Here is a 17,513-nt window from a genome sequence, read left to right on the forward strand (position 1 = left end):
GTTTACAAAAGTGTTAAAACCGCGATACCGCGGTTTATAACACTAACGAAAGTAAGTACCGGCACCAGCTCACCCCGAGCTGGTGCTCGGTACTTACTGCTTACCCCTACCATTCTAAATGGTAGGTTTCCTTTAATCATCGCTCCTGGTGATGTCCTCAGGGAGCAGCGATCCGTTGCTATGACAGACAGACCGAGACTGTGCAAATCGCACATTATTATAGCCTAAAACATGACAGTGTAATAGATGACATGCAAAATCCCAATATACTGCAATATTGTAGTATGGCAGTTTATGGTGTGAATCAGACAACCTAGGGTTAAAGTAAAAAAATAAAATAAAAACACATCCCCCTTTCCCTAGAACTGATATAGATATAAATGAACAGTAAGTGTCAAACATGTTATGTATTACTGCGTCCCAAAATGTCAGATCAAAATATAATAACGTTTTTACGGCATTTCACCCTGTAACGGAAAAAAGCACCCAAAGTCGTAAATGCCACTTTTTGCCATTTTGCAAAATATAAGAAATTAATTAAAAAGTGATCAAAAAAAGGGTGTACAGTCCTCAAAAATTGTAGCATTGAAACAGTCATCAAAATTCACAAAAAATAACACCACCCACAACTCCAAAGCTATGAAAAAAGTTATTAGCGGCAGAAGACCTAATAAAAACTATACAAAATTTGGTATCCCTGTGATCGTACCAACCCAAAGAGTGAAGTAGACATGTTATTTGGAGCACTCAGTGAAAGCTGTTAAATCCAAGCCCCCAAGAAAATGGCCAGCCCCTGTAGTATATGGCCAGCCCCTGTAGTATATAGCCAGCCCCTGTAGTATATAGCCAGCCCCTGTAGTATATAGCCAGCCCCTGTAGTATATAGCCAGCCCCTGTAGTATATAGCCAGCCCCTGTAGTATATAGCCAGCCCCTGTAGTATATAGCCAGCCAATCCCTCAGCAGTATATAGCCTAGTGTAAACATCAATAGGGGATTGAAATTTGAGGACTTTCATGGGCAATCCCCCTATAAAGTCTGAAGTCCGTTTGCACGCCTATGAAAACAATAAAAATAAAAAAAGCTGGAAATATGGACTGGTATAGGACCTACTGAGTGTGTTTCACACAAACCTGACCTCAGCTTCGACATATGACTGCTGCAGCCATTTACCATCACCGACATTATGCCATCTCTGTAGTCAAGCTGACTTGGCCTCGCTGCTAGGGTCAAATATTGGCTGAAATTGTCATGTGCCATCAAGGCCAAGTCCAAGTCAACAAACAGTAGAGGAAGTGTTTGTTCATTTAAAAAAAAAAAAAAATTTAATTTGATTTTTCAACAAATAACAATACGGTCACATCAATTGTCGCATTGTCTTCTTTAGCCATAACATTTCAAAGTTCCACTTTAGCATTTACAGTAAAGTTAAATAAGTAAATCGAAGGAGAGTCGGGGGGGGGGGGTCCTGATCTACTCATCTTGGACCCACTGCTCTGTAAACTATGGGAGGGTGCCATCTCAGGCCAGGTGTCTCCTGACGAGAGGAAGTATATACTCGAGTATAAGCCTAGTTTTTCAGCACATAAAAATGTGCTGAAACCCCAAACTCGGCTTATACTCGAGTTAAAAAAATATAGGTTTTAACAAGTTTTTGTGGTAAAATTAGGGGTCTCGGCTTATACTCGAGTATATACGGTAGTTTGTATTTATGGTACTGACAGACATCTCTCAACAAGGAAAATCAACAGCTAATAGACTGGCAACAAGTAAAGGCCAGTCATGGGGATCCTACATTAGCACAAAACATTATAGTTCCCTAATAAACTTTAGGCATTTTCGGACAAAACGGTCACATTGAAGAAACTTTAGTGAGCTGCTAAAAGTTAGAAGTATTTAAAAAAAAGTCCTGACAGAAGTATAGGAAACAATATCCAATGTTTTGATCTTTATCTAAATCTCTATGAACACCCACCAACACTGATCCTTTATTTATGTTGTCTTTCTATGCAGAATTTTCTGAAGCTGCTTTCGTACCAGGAGTGATTTTCTTTGTAAACACTTTATGTTCCAGAACATTATGCAATATAATAAAAACAATTTCTAAAGATACTGAGACACCAAACAAATTAAGAATGAAAGCCGAACTACGATACGTAGAATAATTATAAATGCATAGGGAAATATCTAAAAAGAGGAGAGATGCATGGAAAAAAAAAAAAAAAAAAATCACTGTTATGTTTTTGTACCAAAATATTATAAATCAATGAATAACATTAAAAACCTGTGGTAGATTTAGTTTTAAAGAGAATCTGTCAGCAGAAATTGACCAATAAACACCTGCCTGTATGTTGTGTAGCAGGTTAACGCCTTCTAGATCATGTGTCTTACAATGTCCAGTATTGTAACCTCATTCATAAAATCAACTTTGAAGCAATATGTAAATTTGTTGTATAAAGTCATTGGGGCAGAAAGCTCAGTGCTGAAGTCAAGCTCTCCCTATCTCAGAACGCCCTGTGATAGACATCAGGCACTAGACTTCAGGAGAGAAGGTTACAATCTCCCTGGATGCAGTACTATCAATTACAGCAAAAGGTGGCATTTTGAACAGGACTTCAGCGCTAAACTCTCCACCTCCATGACTTTATACAAGCATTTTACACTTCAAATTTAATTATATCGATAATACCACCATGCTGGGCCATGAAAGTTACATCACTTCGAAGGCGTTACGATTTTTGACAACATACTGGTAGTGGTTTATATTTTCAAGTTCTGTTAACAGTTCCCTTTAACATTTATACTGCCAGGTAATGTCTCCCTAAAACAAAACAATAAAAAATAAAGCTCACTTGTCGGTAAAATCCAGGTGAGAAGTTCTAAAAATTATTTTCTAGCTATTCTAAGCAGTCCACTTTGAAAGGATCTAAGAAAAGGACTGTTCAGTGAAGGAAATGAGATGTAGATATAATCGGTTCTGTGTTGATGAAGCATATGAGGATCTCTTATGGTTCTCAATTACACCACATAGGAGAAATTGCATTCCAATTATAGCTCAGTAATTGAACATTTCTTCTGACTGTTCATTGCAAAATCATGAACGGTAGGAGCTTGGCATGGGTCTTCAATTAGGAATATAGATTGTAAATGATGGTAGCGAGACCATCCTCACAATATTTTCTCTTTACCTAAATCTGTCTACTATGTATATTGAAAGAGATACATGTCCATATATGAGCAAAAATCTATCTTTATATATTACGTAGAGCAAAGAACATTGAATCTGTGAAAGGAATCGAAAATTGTATTAGGTGACAATTTTATAGATGGATACATTTGAATATAAAATATAGATGTTTCTCAGGTACATATAATGTGTACATATATATGACCACGGACACGTTGTCCAGACATTTGCTCTATGGGCCATGTGACTCTTCTAAAAATATCTGTGAATGTGTTAGTTTCTATAGTCTCCTATAGCGTTAGTCAATGGAATATGTTGATTGATTTTGAAGGTAGATTTCCTTTAAACATCTAACATGATAAACTATGGCACTTACTCTTAGATGCATGCATTGTGTGGTAATCTTATATTTGTTATCCATGGCCTCCTTCCTTGTAAAACCTAATGTTAAAAGTATGCTAATGAAACTGAAGGTTGTAGCTTCATGGGCCGTTACCTGTCTTTCTTCTACCCCTCTACATCAAGTGGGTTGATTTCTGATGAAGCAGTCTCACTGCAGCACAGAAAGTCTCAGCACATAGGAGGAAGAAGTGCTGATGTACACTCACCGGCCACTTTATTAGGTACACCATGCTAGTAACGGATTGGACCCCCTTTTGCCTTCAGAACTGCCTCAATTCTTCGTGGCATAGATTCAACAAGGTGCTGGAAGCATTCCTCAGAGATTTTGGTTCATATTGACATGATGGCATCACACAGTTGCCGCAGATCTGTCGGCTGCACATTCATGATGCGAATCTCCCGTTCCACCACATCCCAAAGATGCTCTATTGGATTGAGATCTGGTGACTGTGGAGGCCATTTGAGTACAGTGAACTCATTGTCATGTTCAAGAAACCAGTCTGAGATGATTCCAGCTTTATGACATGGCGCATTATCCTGCTGAAAGTAGCCATCAGATGTTGGGTACATTGTGGTCATAAAGGGATGGACATGGTCAGCAACAATACTCAGGTAGGCTGTGGCGTTGCAACGATGCTCAATTGGTACCAAAGGGCCCAAAGAGTGCCAAGAAAATATTCCCCACAGCATGACACCACCACCACCAGCCTGAATCATTGATACAAGGCAGGATGGATCCATGCTTTCATGTTGTTGACGCCAAATTCTGACCCTACCATCCGAATGTCGCAGCAGAAATCGGGACTCATCAGACCAGGCAACGTTTTTCCAATCTTCAAAGTTCGACGTACTGTGCGTTCAGAGATGCTCTTCTGCCTACCTTGGTTGTAACAGGTGGCGATTTGAGTGACTGTTGCCATTCTATCAGCTCGAACCAGTCTGCCCATTCTCCTCTGACCTCTGGCATCAACAAGGCATTTCCGCCCACAGAACTGCCGCTCACTGGATGTTTTTTCTTTTTCGGACCATTCTCTGTAAACCCTAGAGATGGTTGTGCGTGAAAATCCCAGTAGATCAGCAGTTTCTGAAATGCTCAGACCAGCCCTTCTGGCACCAACAACCATGCCACATTCAAAGGCACTCAAATCACCTTTCTTCCCCATACTGATGCTCGGTTTGAACTGCAGGAGATTGTCTTGACCATGTCTACATGCCTAAATGCACTGAGTTGCCGCCATGTGATTGGCTGATTAGAAATTAAGTGTTAACGAGCAGTTGGACAGGTGTACCTAATAAAGTGGCCGGTGAGTGTATAACTGCCAGTGAATCTGCAGTACATATTGGATCTGGTAACATCCCCATAACACTTCTATCACATTAGCATAAATTTTTAGAGTTGATTTTTAGAAGGAGGGATGCCATGGATGACAAATATATGAAGATTACCACAGTCCTGGTGACTTACTATGAGTAAGTGCCCCCAGTTTATTATTTTGATGGAAGACTTCCTTTAACATTGAGTGGCCCTTTGTCAGCAGCAATGTCTACAGTGCTTGCAAGCAAAGAAATTAAAAAATGCCATACTAAAGGGCAGTAGCTGTAAGGAGACCAGGGAAAAAAAAAAAAAAAAAAAAAAAAAAAATCTGCAACAACTCAAGGCCTGGCCAACTCTATAATCTGTGCATTGTAATGAGTTAAAAAGGTAAAAATATTTTATGTACAAATTGAGACAAGAATCAGTGTAATAATATAGAATACAAATAATCCTTTACATTCAGTAGATCACAATGCAAGTCATCCATATTTATTACAAGGCATGTGCTTCCTTCTAAAGATTATAGTCATGCTAACCAACTTGTGTGTTGTAGAATATTTACTGCTATATGATGAACAAATTCGTAAATGGCAATAATTTATCAAACTTATACCCCAACACTGTACACTAGATGCCAAATATACTTTCTAAAGCTTTACAAATGGCAAATTGATAAATGTATTTGTTCCTTTAAAATAACAAATTGTCTAAGCCCTACTTGTGCTTCTTACCAATAATCCCTTTAACCTGCCCTACCCTCCCTTCACACAGGACCCTGCTGTGCATTCAAGCTCCTCTTTAGAAGACACCACCGAGCTTTGTCTGTACAGGGAGTTGCATGAGGAATAATAATGAGTTGATTCAAGCAAAAAAAAAAAAAAAAATCTATTTTAATAGATAGAATTTTAAGCTAAGACAGTAATATCTATTTATATTCTAATCATTTTACATGTCATTTTGCCTAAAAGCTCAGATGTGGCAGTACATGTAAATGAACAGAAGTTTAACCACACCATACTAATTGAGTATGTTTATTCTTAAATTTCTATAATAACTTCTGTTGTCCCTTCCCAAATATGGTGTACGTTCAGTGTCCAAATAACTATTACATACAATAATAACAACGTCCTACATTAAGCAGTGCCGTATGTTGGCCAAATATTTTTTTTTTAAGGTCCACCAATTACTAGTCCATCAGTAAGCCTGCTTTAGCAGAGGTGTATTGCAATGTACAAGGATTATTTACTGAGCCATTATCAGAGAACATAAGGGAGAACTAGGACACTGAAAACCACAGTGAGTGGCTTGTATACATACAATCACACATGAGTTACAACAGCATCAATGAAACGCAGGGAATTGTAGGACACATCACAGTCCTACATTGTAAACTGTAATTCTAATGTTGCAATCTTCCCAGTTGGAAAGATGTTGCAATGCAGAACATTATGAAACTGTAAAAGGAGAAATGGCATCAAATACACAGACTCGGCTCTGTCTAACATTCACACCCTTACTATGAAGATGGCTTCAATCTCTTCTTCAAAAAGATTATTTCGCAACAAACTGCTATCTACTTATTTATTCCCTTGAATGTTTTTGGTAGAGAACAAGCCAATAGAAAAAACACATTTAGCGAGAGCAGAATGTTGCCAGAAATTACCAGAGAGACTTCTCCACTATCTTGGTCCTGAACACTTCTTCTTGGTCTAAATTCACTGTGCAGTAACAATCACGCATCTTGGTTGGCCCTGGATAAGATGGAAGATTTTTGGCTTCACCTAAAAAAAAATAAATAAAAAATAAACAGAGATACATTATGAAGTCATACTTAATTTAGCAGCACTAGGGATATTTATTTTTACTCCTTAGGTATGCAATTCAGATGTTACCCTAGGTTTTAATCTGGTGACAATGTGTGAACCTTATATGAGCAATTTATGTTGGGAATATTTCCAAATACCCCTACTTAAGGACACCCAAACTTACAGACCACCCCTAGTTCAAGAAGGATTCCTCTGCCCACTGATCCCTGGTGAAGCTCTATGAATGCTTTACTATAGTCCCAGACTGCAAAAAACTAATCATGATTTTTTACTAAAATAAAAATGACCCAAAAGTGTTTTCTAAATTATGTGATACACTTCCCCAACTAACCTGTATGGAGGAGTCTCTCTCTTCTGGGTGATTTTTGTTATATTAAACCACCAATGTTGTTGTACATATATAGTGCAGCAAAAGTCAAATATATGGAAATAATCTCAAAATTGATGTTCAAACCCCTGGGAGTCAGAATGTTTAAATGCTATATATATCCACCAAGCCTCCCTTTGATACAGTTTTCCCCAAAATCTTCTCTCCAATGCTTTACAATTTATAACCCGGGAAAGATCTCCATTGGTCAGACATAAGTAAAGTCCCCATTGCAGGAGAAAGCGGATAGTTTGAAATGTTGGTTTAAAGTACTGTAATATTATTGGCCAATTCAAAAGTAAAGGAAAGAAAGGGGAATTCAAATAAAGTTAAAACAATGAACTTAATAATGAAAAACTTTTTTATTACCACAATACTGATGGAATATTGTTATATGCAAGATAAAAATAAGGAATGGAAATGTTTTGCTTGGATTCCATTGAATATTTTAATGATATAAATACATATGACCCGGAAGAATACATACGGCAAAATCCTGGGTTGGGCAAGGGTGTCTGCTGTCTTGTACATGCTGTTATTTTAACCAAAGTGCTCTTTTATCTTTGAGAGTATAACAAATACTTTTAATTTACACTCTCAACCTTTGTGATTTGCACTATGGGTCAGTTTTCCTCACGCATAGACCACAAAAGAGCTTAAAACCGAGCCAGACTCTGGAGATCAGAGTTGGTAAGCGTATACAGTTACCAACTGGGCCAGTGGAAGGAGGATACTGAACGTTAAAGGGGCTTTATAGATCAGTCGAAGCTCTCAAAAAAAGGTTTGGCTTTATATCCTGCATAAAGATTCCTCATTCTGTAGATTAGAGGTAGTAGCTTGGCACTATAGACTTATTTTTTGGGTTGGACTTTCCTAAAGCTGTAACTCCCTCATAGACACCTTTGAGTATTTTAAAAATATCTTTTCGTCTTTCGAAGGAAGAAATTAAACACAAGGACTTATAACTATATAATGAGGTTTTAAACAGTATTACAAAATCCTACACAATATTATTGTTGGTTATATAGCCACACTTAGATGTGCACCTTGCGGGTAGAAAGCAGGGGGAATGTGATATCCTTTTTGTGACAACTGCGTGTCAAATCCCCGCCAATGTCCAAAGAAAAAAAAAAAAAAAAACTGCATCACTCCATGACCAAACTCAACAGAGCTCAAAGTGGCTGTAAGAAAAACGCTAGGTCACAACTAAAATAAATAGCTGTATGCATGAGGAATTATTAAGAGACGTGCTGCTCATGTTTACCCTAGATAAGGACCCAATGGTCATAGAGCAACTTCTAACAGGATATAAAATGTTTATGTCAGGAGTCCAACAATAGATTCTGTGAGCTCATATCATCAAATAATGTACATTCACACCCTAAAACAACACAAAATGATGCCTGCCTGAGAAGTTAACTGCAGAGAAATGTATAAAGCTAGGGATACGGGCACTAATTTCAATGCAAACTTTATCCCTAGCATTAGATACAGTATACCAAAACCTTGAACTAAAAAAAAAAAAAAAAAAAAAAAAAAAAAAAAAAAAAAAAAGTATATACTACTCAAAAATAGAAGAAACTTTATTGATCACAATACAAGTATCATAGCAATAGACAGGAACATATGATAAAAACAGTGCATATAATGCCAGTATCAGAAGAATGTGCCTACTAAGGGCAAAGTACTAGGAGGTATGGAACTATATTTAGACAGGCTGAATGGAAACAACATGATATAGCACAAAAACAAAATGCATAAATTAAATCCAAACCTAAGCCATAGCTACCATACCAATATTTGGGCGTCCACTGTGAGACTTCAACACCTGTTTCGCTGATCACTTCATCAAGGGAAGAGTCTGGTGTTAGGAGTTACTGTACATACAAGAACCCACCAATAGTAGAAGAAAGAAGATAATTAGACTCAATTAGATTCATATGTGTTCTGATTTGAGTATAGAGTGATACATACCATTTGCATACGCTAAGATAGCGTGGTGCGGCAATGTCAGTAACCTAATACACCAACATCAGACACTCCCCCTTGATAAAGCGATCAGTGATACACGTGTCAGGGTCTCACAGTGCACACCCAAATATTGGTATGGTAACTATGGCTTAGGTTTGGAATAGATTTATACATTTTGTTTTTGTGCTATATCATGTGGTTTCCATTTAGCCTAGTTTCATACTTCCTATGTACTATGCCCTTAGTAGGCACATTCTTCTGATACTGGCATTATATACACGGTTTTTATCATATGCTCCTGTCTATTGCTATGATACTTATATTGGGATCAATAAAGTTTTTCTATTTTTGAATAGTATATACTTCTCAGTCAGTATGCCAAAACCTTGTACTAAAAATTAAAATGAGAAGTTGTTATAAAAACCATCTGATGCTATATCCACACATTCACCTCCATCCAGTCATATCAGAAGTAGATGCCAAGATATTAGGACACCTGAAAAGCTTAGTATAAATCCACATTGGTTACAACTTTGACCAGCTTAACCGTGTGCTGTTTTTTTGCTAGAAGCAGGACACGATGACTCCTAGTCAATGGTATCTCCCAAGTCTCATAGCCAAGAAAAAAAAGCAGTGATGAAAGAAGGATTAGTCTGCTGAAAAAGGGGTTGCCCAAACAAATAACCTGAATGGCGAAACATTGGGTACACAGTGACAATTCACAGATGAGGTGGCAGTGTAACAGCCTGTGAAGCTACAGCATTGAGGGGTGCTGGTAACAACTGCAAGAGCCCTTCTGGGTCAATAGCATACTTTTAAAAGTTGATTTCAGAAGGAAGGAGGACAAGGATAATAGCTATAAGAAGATTACCACAGAGTCAAGGTGCCTGGATCTATGGTAGACAAAAAAAAAAAAAAAAAAAAAAAAAAAATCAGCAACCGTTTTTATTGGTGCCATACAAGTCTGTTCCCCAGTCTGTTTACATTTTTGGATGGAGAGTAAAGACAAATACAGGCGGTCCCCGACTTAAGAACGCCGCTAGTTACAAACGGACCACTGGATGTTGATAATATACTGTACTTTAGTCCCAGGCTACATTGATAAGCTTTTACAGTTATCAAAAGGTGTCTGCAATGAAGATTTATTATTAATCCTGGTTCTTATGACACCTAAAAAGTTTTAAAATCCAAATCACCACAGAGACCAAAATAAATTTGGAAAGGAAAGAAACTATTCCAGGTAAAGGGTTCCTGGCACCCTCAACTGTTCTTACCAAGATAAGCCAGTACCCATATTACGTACCAGATAGATTCTCTAGGGTCGTTTCCAAGATTAAAATAAAGCTTCATTGCAAATGCAGCCTGGGGCTGTTGTCGATAAATTACCAGCATCTAAAAGCATCACCAGAGATCACCGTGGGCAGAAAGGTCTGAAATTAAGAGTCATCTGTAAATTGGGTTTTCTTAAGGGGATTTTACCCCATTGAATTACTTGCACCCTTACGTAGGTATGACATGCTCTTTCTAGAAATCCCTCTTATGTGAAATCTCAGCAGTTTACCAATAAAAATAAAATATCCTCAAAGTCATGTGAAAATGAGCATGTTTAGATGCTGCAGGGGGAGTGTCACTTCAGATGCCTCCATGTTCAGTAGCAACATACATTAAAAAGCTACAGAATCAGAGACACCGGTTGTTAAAAGACGTTGGGGAAAATGTATTGTGGGCTGGCATATGACAAAGGCCACCCCGCCCCCTACTCTCATCGCGCAAAGGCCTCTTGATTTACCAGTCTGGTGGGCGTGCTGCCGGCAAAATTACCCCAGGTGTGACCCGCGAACAAATATTTTTAAAACATATGCAGGCAACGGGGCAGGAATGTGCCAACCCAACCCATTGGAAATTGCTTTGAGAGATTCTACGAGGCGGCAAGTAGTTTAATAGGAAAAAATCTGCTGAGAGAATTAAAATAAACCTACCATCAAAATCAAGCATGATAAACCAGGGGCACTTACTCATAGATCCATGCACCGTGACTATGGGAATTCTCTTAGATTTGTTATCCATTATCCTTTCCTTCTATAATCAACCACCCTAATCCCTCTGTGGTCTGGCTGTACAGACTGTTACAATGTCTCACCCTCCGCCCTGCAAGCGATCACTTGCTCACTGATCGTAGATTTCCTTTAATTCTAGACTCCCTATGATGGCACATCAGCTCCCATTTGAGTGAAGAGCTAAGCTGCAGTATCCAGGTTTTACCATTACATAGAAATTGGAATGGTCTGCTTCCCAATCCATGTTTTCTTTAGCCATGTTATATGTAAACATTCACGCACTTAACTCCTTTATGGAAAGTCAACATTGTATTTCCCATAATATTTCTTAGCAAATAACTGCAAGTAAGTAAGTCACGGCTACATGGTATCAGAATCGACTATATCAAGGAACATTGGAATAAACTTAAAGAACTATTAAGTACATCATTTATTCATTAAAGTAAATGTCCTTGAAAAAAAGATCAGAAGCTAATAATACTCCAGATTTTCTCTTTGTCCTACTTAATCGAATGCACCTTCCGTCAATACACAACATGACTGTACAATCAATCATCTGCTGCCTGCTTAAGGCTGACGCCCCAGTACTAACATCTACAAGTGTTTTATAGAGTTCAGCGCACTAAGCCAGCCAACATATCCATTAAAAAACAATTAAACCTAAAAATAAAAAACTAGTGCGACTTCGGGAAACCAAGATAACAGGTAAACAAGCTTACCGATAAAGGGCACATAAGGTCACTGGAAACAGCAGAAAGGTGTGAAGTTCACATAACTTCTGAAAACTAAGTGAGATTTACATGAAACATGATTTTTTTTAAATAAAATTGGTAAATTGCATTTCTGTAAAAAAGGAACAGGACTGTGTGGTCGGAATCATGATGAAATAGACTCTGACCCTAAAAATATATAATAAATTGGTATAGTTTGATCAATGGGCTGAATATTTCACTTTAAAAATCTTTTTATACAGGACTTTTTTCAAAGATTTTAAAAAGACAAAACCAGGGACACAGCCCCCCTCCCCCCATAGAGCGTTTGTCCAGTGATAAAGCTTTTGAGTAACAAGGACCAAAAATAGGGTGCTTTAGGTGCCAATATTTTAGCGGCTCAAAGAAAAAATAAAGAGGAAAGATTGATTTTTTTTTTTTTTTTTTTTTAAACAGCTAGTTTTAGCTACAAAAACATCAAAACACTGTGTAAAAAATGGCACATGAGCAAAAATCACCCTGACAACAACAATGAAATTCATCCAATATGCACCGAAATGGTATTTACAGTATTTTTTATTGTGAATTTCAAAGCATCTGGTGGTCAACTGGGGTTATGCACTACAGCTTAATAACTACAGTAAAGCGCAAGACAAAATGAGGATGTTAGAGGAATCACACACACACAAAAAAAAAAAAAAAAAAAGCTTTTAGTGGGGGTTAACCCCACACAGAGCATTTTTTTTTTTAAGTTGCCCCTGTGATTATTTCAGCCAAAGTCAGAAGTGGGTCCTACAGGCAGAATAATTCTTTTATTGTTAGGTACTAAAACATGATGTATAAGTAACAACTTTAAAAGAGGTTCTTATGTTTTTAAGGGTATTCAAAACTGTTTTCACTAGATCGTTAAAAAGAACTGATAAGTAATTAAATAACGTTTGTATGTGAAACATAGGGAAATTTGTATCTAAACCAGCACCCTGAGGTACACCTCTCTGATAGGGTACCACAAATATCTTGAAAATCTCTGAATGCAAACGATGCTATAACACAAGGTAAAAAGCCTTTTATTATAAGGCATATAGAATTGGCAGTGTTACACCCACATCTTTTTCAATGTACTCTTTGGAGATAATCTGAGAGAGACCATTTTCTTCAAACCACAGACAAAAAAATATCTTTGTGATCCCTTCACAGAATTACCTTCATCAAATACCTACAGTACAGGCCAAAGTTTGGACACACCTTCTTAGATTTTTCTGTATTTTTTGACTAGTGTGCATCTACAATTTTTATAAAGGCATCAAAACTATGAATTAACACATGTGGAATTTTATACCGTATATACTCGTGTATAAGCAGAGTTTTTCAGCACAAAAAATGTGCTGAATAACATTTTTTTTCTACCATTCAAAATAAGTTCTGAAGGTCCACTGACACAGTTGTTGCAATTCAAAGGCTTATTTTACACCAATATTTAATCCCTTGCCCCCGAACATTGCAACATACATGTGTCCTACGGCACCTACCGGTAATTGTTTAACGCATTCACACAGTTGACAAGTTCTAACAGTGGGTATTTTCTGCATAATGCAGCTAACACCAAGTATATAAGAAGAAGGCTAATCTTATGACCCATCTTTATACTTCCTTATTGGAGCCATGATGTACAGTTGCTTATACTGGATATCGAAGTACACAATTAAACTAAAACACTTTAATGAAAAGGTTATATTTTAACCCTATAAAAGTTTAAATGTTTGTTTTTCTCTAGTGATGACAAATTCATAATGTGAACTGATGAAATGAAGTACCAGCTTGTGTACATCCATCGGTTTAATAGTTCCTTACAAGTGATAAACAAACCTGTTAAGTGCTCTCTGAAGTACATTAAGGGCCATCTACTATTTCCCAAGAGGCCCATTGTAGCTCCGACCACAAAACTGATCTGCATATTGTTCTATACAATACGATAGAAAAAGCTGTGGGATTTCAAATCAATGAGGTTAAGACAAAAGAATACAGTAAAGAACAGTAAAGGTAATTCCAGGATACCACTATATGGTGTGTAGTGGAGTTGAAATTTCACCTGACTTTATAACATTTCTCAAAAGAACAAAAGCAATCTAGTAAAATTGACTTCTTTTATTGTAAACCAGACACCAGAAAAATATTCAGTGCAGCATTTCCAGCACTGGCAGTAATTAACCAGATAGCTAATATCACAATCGTAAAATGTCTTACACAAGCCACCCCTTCCGTCTAGATCATTCGGTTTAATTTGAACATAAAGTCTCATATTTATTAAAGTGTTTGCGCCAGTTTCCTGTCTGACTTTGCACTAGAAAGAATGTGTAAACTGCTTGCACATGTACAGGCGGTTCCCTACTTAAGGAAACCCGACTTACAGATGACCCCCTAGTTAAAGGGGTTGTCCGAGTTTTAAAAAAAAACTATGTGGCCGGGAGCGGGCTGACTAAAACAATAAAGCTGTACTTATCTCCCGGTGCCAGCGCTGCTGTCGCTCCGGGCGCCATGTAAACAAACATGGCCGCCGGAGCAGCGCTGGACTCAGTTCCGGCCGGACCCGACAACCTTCTGGCCCCCATACACAATGCTGTGTATAGGGACGGATAGGCGTACCCGGCCACGGCTGGCCAGAAGCTGAGTCCAGCGCTGCTCCGGCGACCATGTTTGTTTACATGGCGCCCGGACCGGAGCAACAGCAGCGCTGGATACGGGAGGGCACCGGGAGGTAAGTACAGCTTTATTGTTTTAGTCAGCCCGCTCCCGGCCACATATATTTTTTTATCAAAACTCGGACAACGCCTTTAAGGGTACATTCACACAGCAGTATGCCCGCTGTGCGGGCATACCGCCGTGTGCTGGAGAGGAGGATAGGGAATAGCGGCCGCACACACACCGAAGGATAGATCATGCTCTATCTTTTTGCGGTGTGCGGCCCGGATCGGTGCCACACATGCGTGGCACCGTATCTGCGCCGCGCCGATGGATACAGGAGGTAAGTACATCTTTATTGTTTTAGGCAGCCTGCTCCCGGCCACATATATATATATATATATTTTTTTTTTAAACTCGGACAACCCCTTTAAAGACGGACCCCCATGCCCACTGTGACCTCTGGGACTACAGTGAAGTATTCAGAGAGCTTCACCAGACTGCAATGATCAGCTGTAAGGTGTCTGTAATGAAGCTTTATTGATAATCCTTGGTCCTATTACAGCATAAAATTTTGAAAATCTAATTGTCACTTTGGCAATAAAATTATTTTGTCCAGGACTACATTTATAAATGATACAGTTTCAACTTGCATACAAATTCAACTTAAAAACAAACCTATGGAATCTATCTTGTACGTAACCCGGGGAATGCCTATATTTATAAATTGTCTGCGCAGTCCTGTATACACTACTAAACCGGTCCCACTAAACTCAGAACCCTTTCTGAAACCAGTGACACAAATTTTAGGCTGTTTGCTACAAACCTTATGTGTAAAGACATCTCTTATGTAGGATTGCTCAACACTCAACAAGCAGGAGGCCAGGGGCTCTGTGTAGGAACTGAATAATAACAACCTATAGAATACCACTGCTGCATAGTCTATAGACTAGAACAGGTTTTTGTAAAAAGGTCTTAACTAATGCATACAGAACCCCAGTCCTACATTTATATGCATATGACATATTGGTTAAACACCCCCCCCCCCCCCCCGGGCGCTCTTCTGGATGATTAGCATAGTTTAAAACTTACTTTTAGAAGGAACTGGTATATGCATACGAAGATTATCACATTGATGTTGCTTTGTCTTGTTTACCGTCTCCCAGACTAAATTGGCCCAGAAGCGAATATTTAATTCATGCAACCTGGGTAGATGGCTTGTGAAAGGGCATGGTATGTGGAACGGCCTGCTGCCTTGCTGTGGTGTGCAACCTTCCTATTTAATGTGTTCTCTAGCATATAAGAAAAGACCGTGCCACCCCTTTTCTACTGTTATCTATGAGTAAGTGTCCCTGATTTTTAAGGTAAATTTTCTTTGGGAGAGGATATATGCTGGTGCTAGCTGCTGCTGCTGCAACGGTTACATCTGGAGGCTGTGCCAGGCAGAATAGAACTATTACATGCCCCCATTTAAGGTTCGCATACAAGCCCTGATAAATGTCCCCCATTGTCTTTAAGTAACATAAGCACTGCAATATCTGTTTTACCCTTGTATAAATCACTGTCCAATTAACACCTGTTGTCTGAAGAAGGAAATGGCTCTTGGTAGAACAGGAAAGAGTTTCTTCCTTTCACAAAAGCAACAGAAAAGAGAAGTAGAAGCTTCCCATGGAAGGAGCAAGTTATATGCAACCCCTGCTAGTTGCAACAAAAATGTTTTAGGTGAAACTCCGCAAATAAAAAAAAAAAAAAAAAAAGCTCTTCTTTCTACAGAGCTTTAAATATATCTTATTCCTCCTAAAATATGAAGAGAGAAGTCATCCCTTCCCTTTATCGGTAATAGATTTTCTGAATGCAGTTTTGGCTTTCATGTCCAGCATATGAGCTATTAATAGCACCACACAGGGACGAAAAAGAAATGAGAAGTGATTTAGGAGTATTAAAAATGTAATGTAACAAATGTGCCCATATATTTTAAAGGGAACCAATCATGGGGATTAAGCGGTCATTAACTTGTAACACAAGCCAGGGACAAGATCTTAAAGGAAATCTGCCATGTGATTTGATGCATATGGAGCAAACATATCTTGAGACTGCTGTAGCTACAAGGATTAACCAAGATATGATCCTGCATCAGTGTAGCTACAGCATTCTCAAGGTATGTTTGCTCCATAATGCATCAAATCAAATGGTAGATTTCCTTTAAAGGGGGTTGTCCGAGAGTTCTGAAAATAAACTAAAGGTGGCCGGAGGGGGCTGCTTAGGAGGGGGCTGCTTAAAAAAAAATAAAGAACTACTTACCTTCTGGTGCCCTCCGGTGTCCCGTGCTGCTGTTGCTCCGGGCGCCATGTAAACAAACATGGCCGCCGGAGCAGCGCTGGACTCACCTTCCGGCCCGCATTCACAATGCTGTGAATAGGGACGGATAGGCATGCCCGGCCACGGCCGGCCGGAGTCCAGCGCTGCTCCGGGGGCGATGTTTGTTTACATGGCGCCCAGACTGGAGCGTCAGAAGCGCAGGACACCCACAGGGCGCCGGAAGGTAAGTAGTTCTTTATTTTTTTTAAGCAGCCCCCTCCGGTCATTTTCAGAGCTCTCGGACAACCCCTTTAAGGATGTCCTATAGTCTAGGAAATTCCACTACATGATCATAAGTTACTTTAACACTTGTGATCATTGTGATCCTGTCAGTGTCTTAGTTAACAAAGTGGATGCAGTTTGTGAGCATCATAGAGGTCTTATAGGGTCTTGCAGCAGGAATGGGTGGGGACAAATGTGGTTAAAATTGGAACAGGATAGCCAAACTTTCAGTGGCTAACCCCACAATGATTTATAGTCTAGCTTTGATGGGATCAAATACACCTCAACCATATGATGCATAAAAATAGAACAATCCAAAATTATGATGTGGGGTTAGAATATAATATGGAACATAAACCTGTGCAATGCAAATGTTGAAATCCAGGCTTCCCACAGAAAAGCAACAGCTGAAATCCATGG

At 38.8% G+C, this 17,513-nt stretch overlaps 1 protein-coding gene across 1 annotated transcript in view; it reads right to left on the minus strand.

The window, feature by feature from the left end:
* The window catches only part of RASA3 (RAS p21 protein activator 3), a 155,233-nt gene that overhangs the window by 104,279 nt on the left and 33,441 nt on the right, over positions 1-17,513 (minus strand). The window contains exon 2 of the mRNA XM_072135786.1: positions 6,567-6,684. Within this exon, the coding sequence (XP_071991887.1) occupies positions 6,567-6,684 (118 nt within the window). The remainder of the gene's footprint in view (positions 1-6,566; positions 6,685-17,513) is intronic.

Source organism: Engystomops pustulosus, chromosome 2 (assembly GCF_040894005.1).
Source record: "Engystomops pustulosus chromosome 2, aEngPut4.maternal, whole genome shotgun sequence".
Lineage (NCBI taxonomy): Eukaryota > Metazoa > Chordata > Amphibia > Anura > Leptodactylidae > Engystomops > Engystomops pustulosus.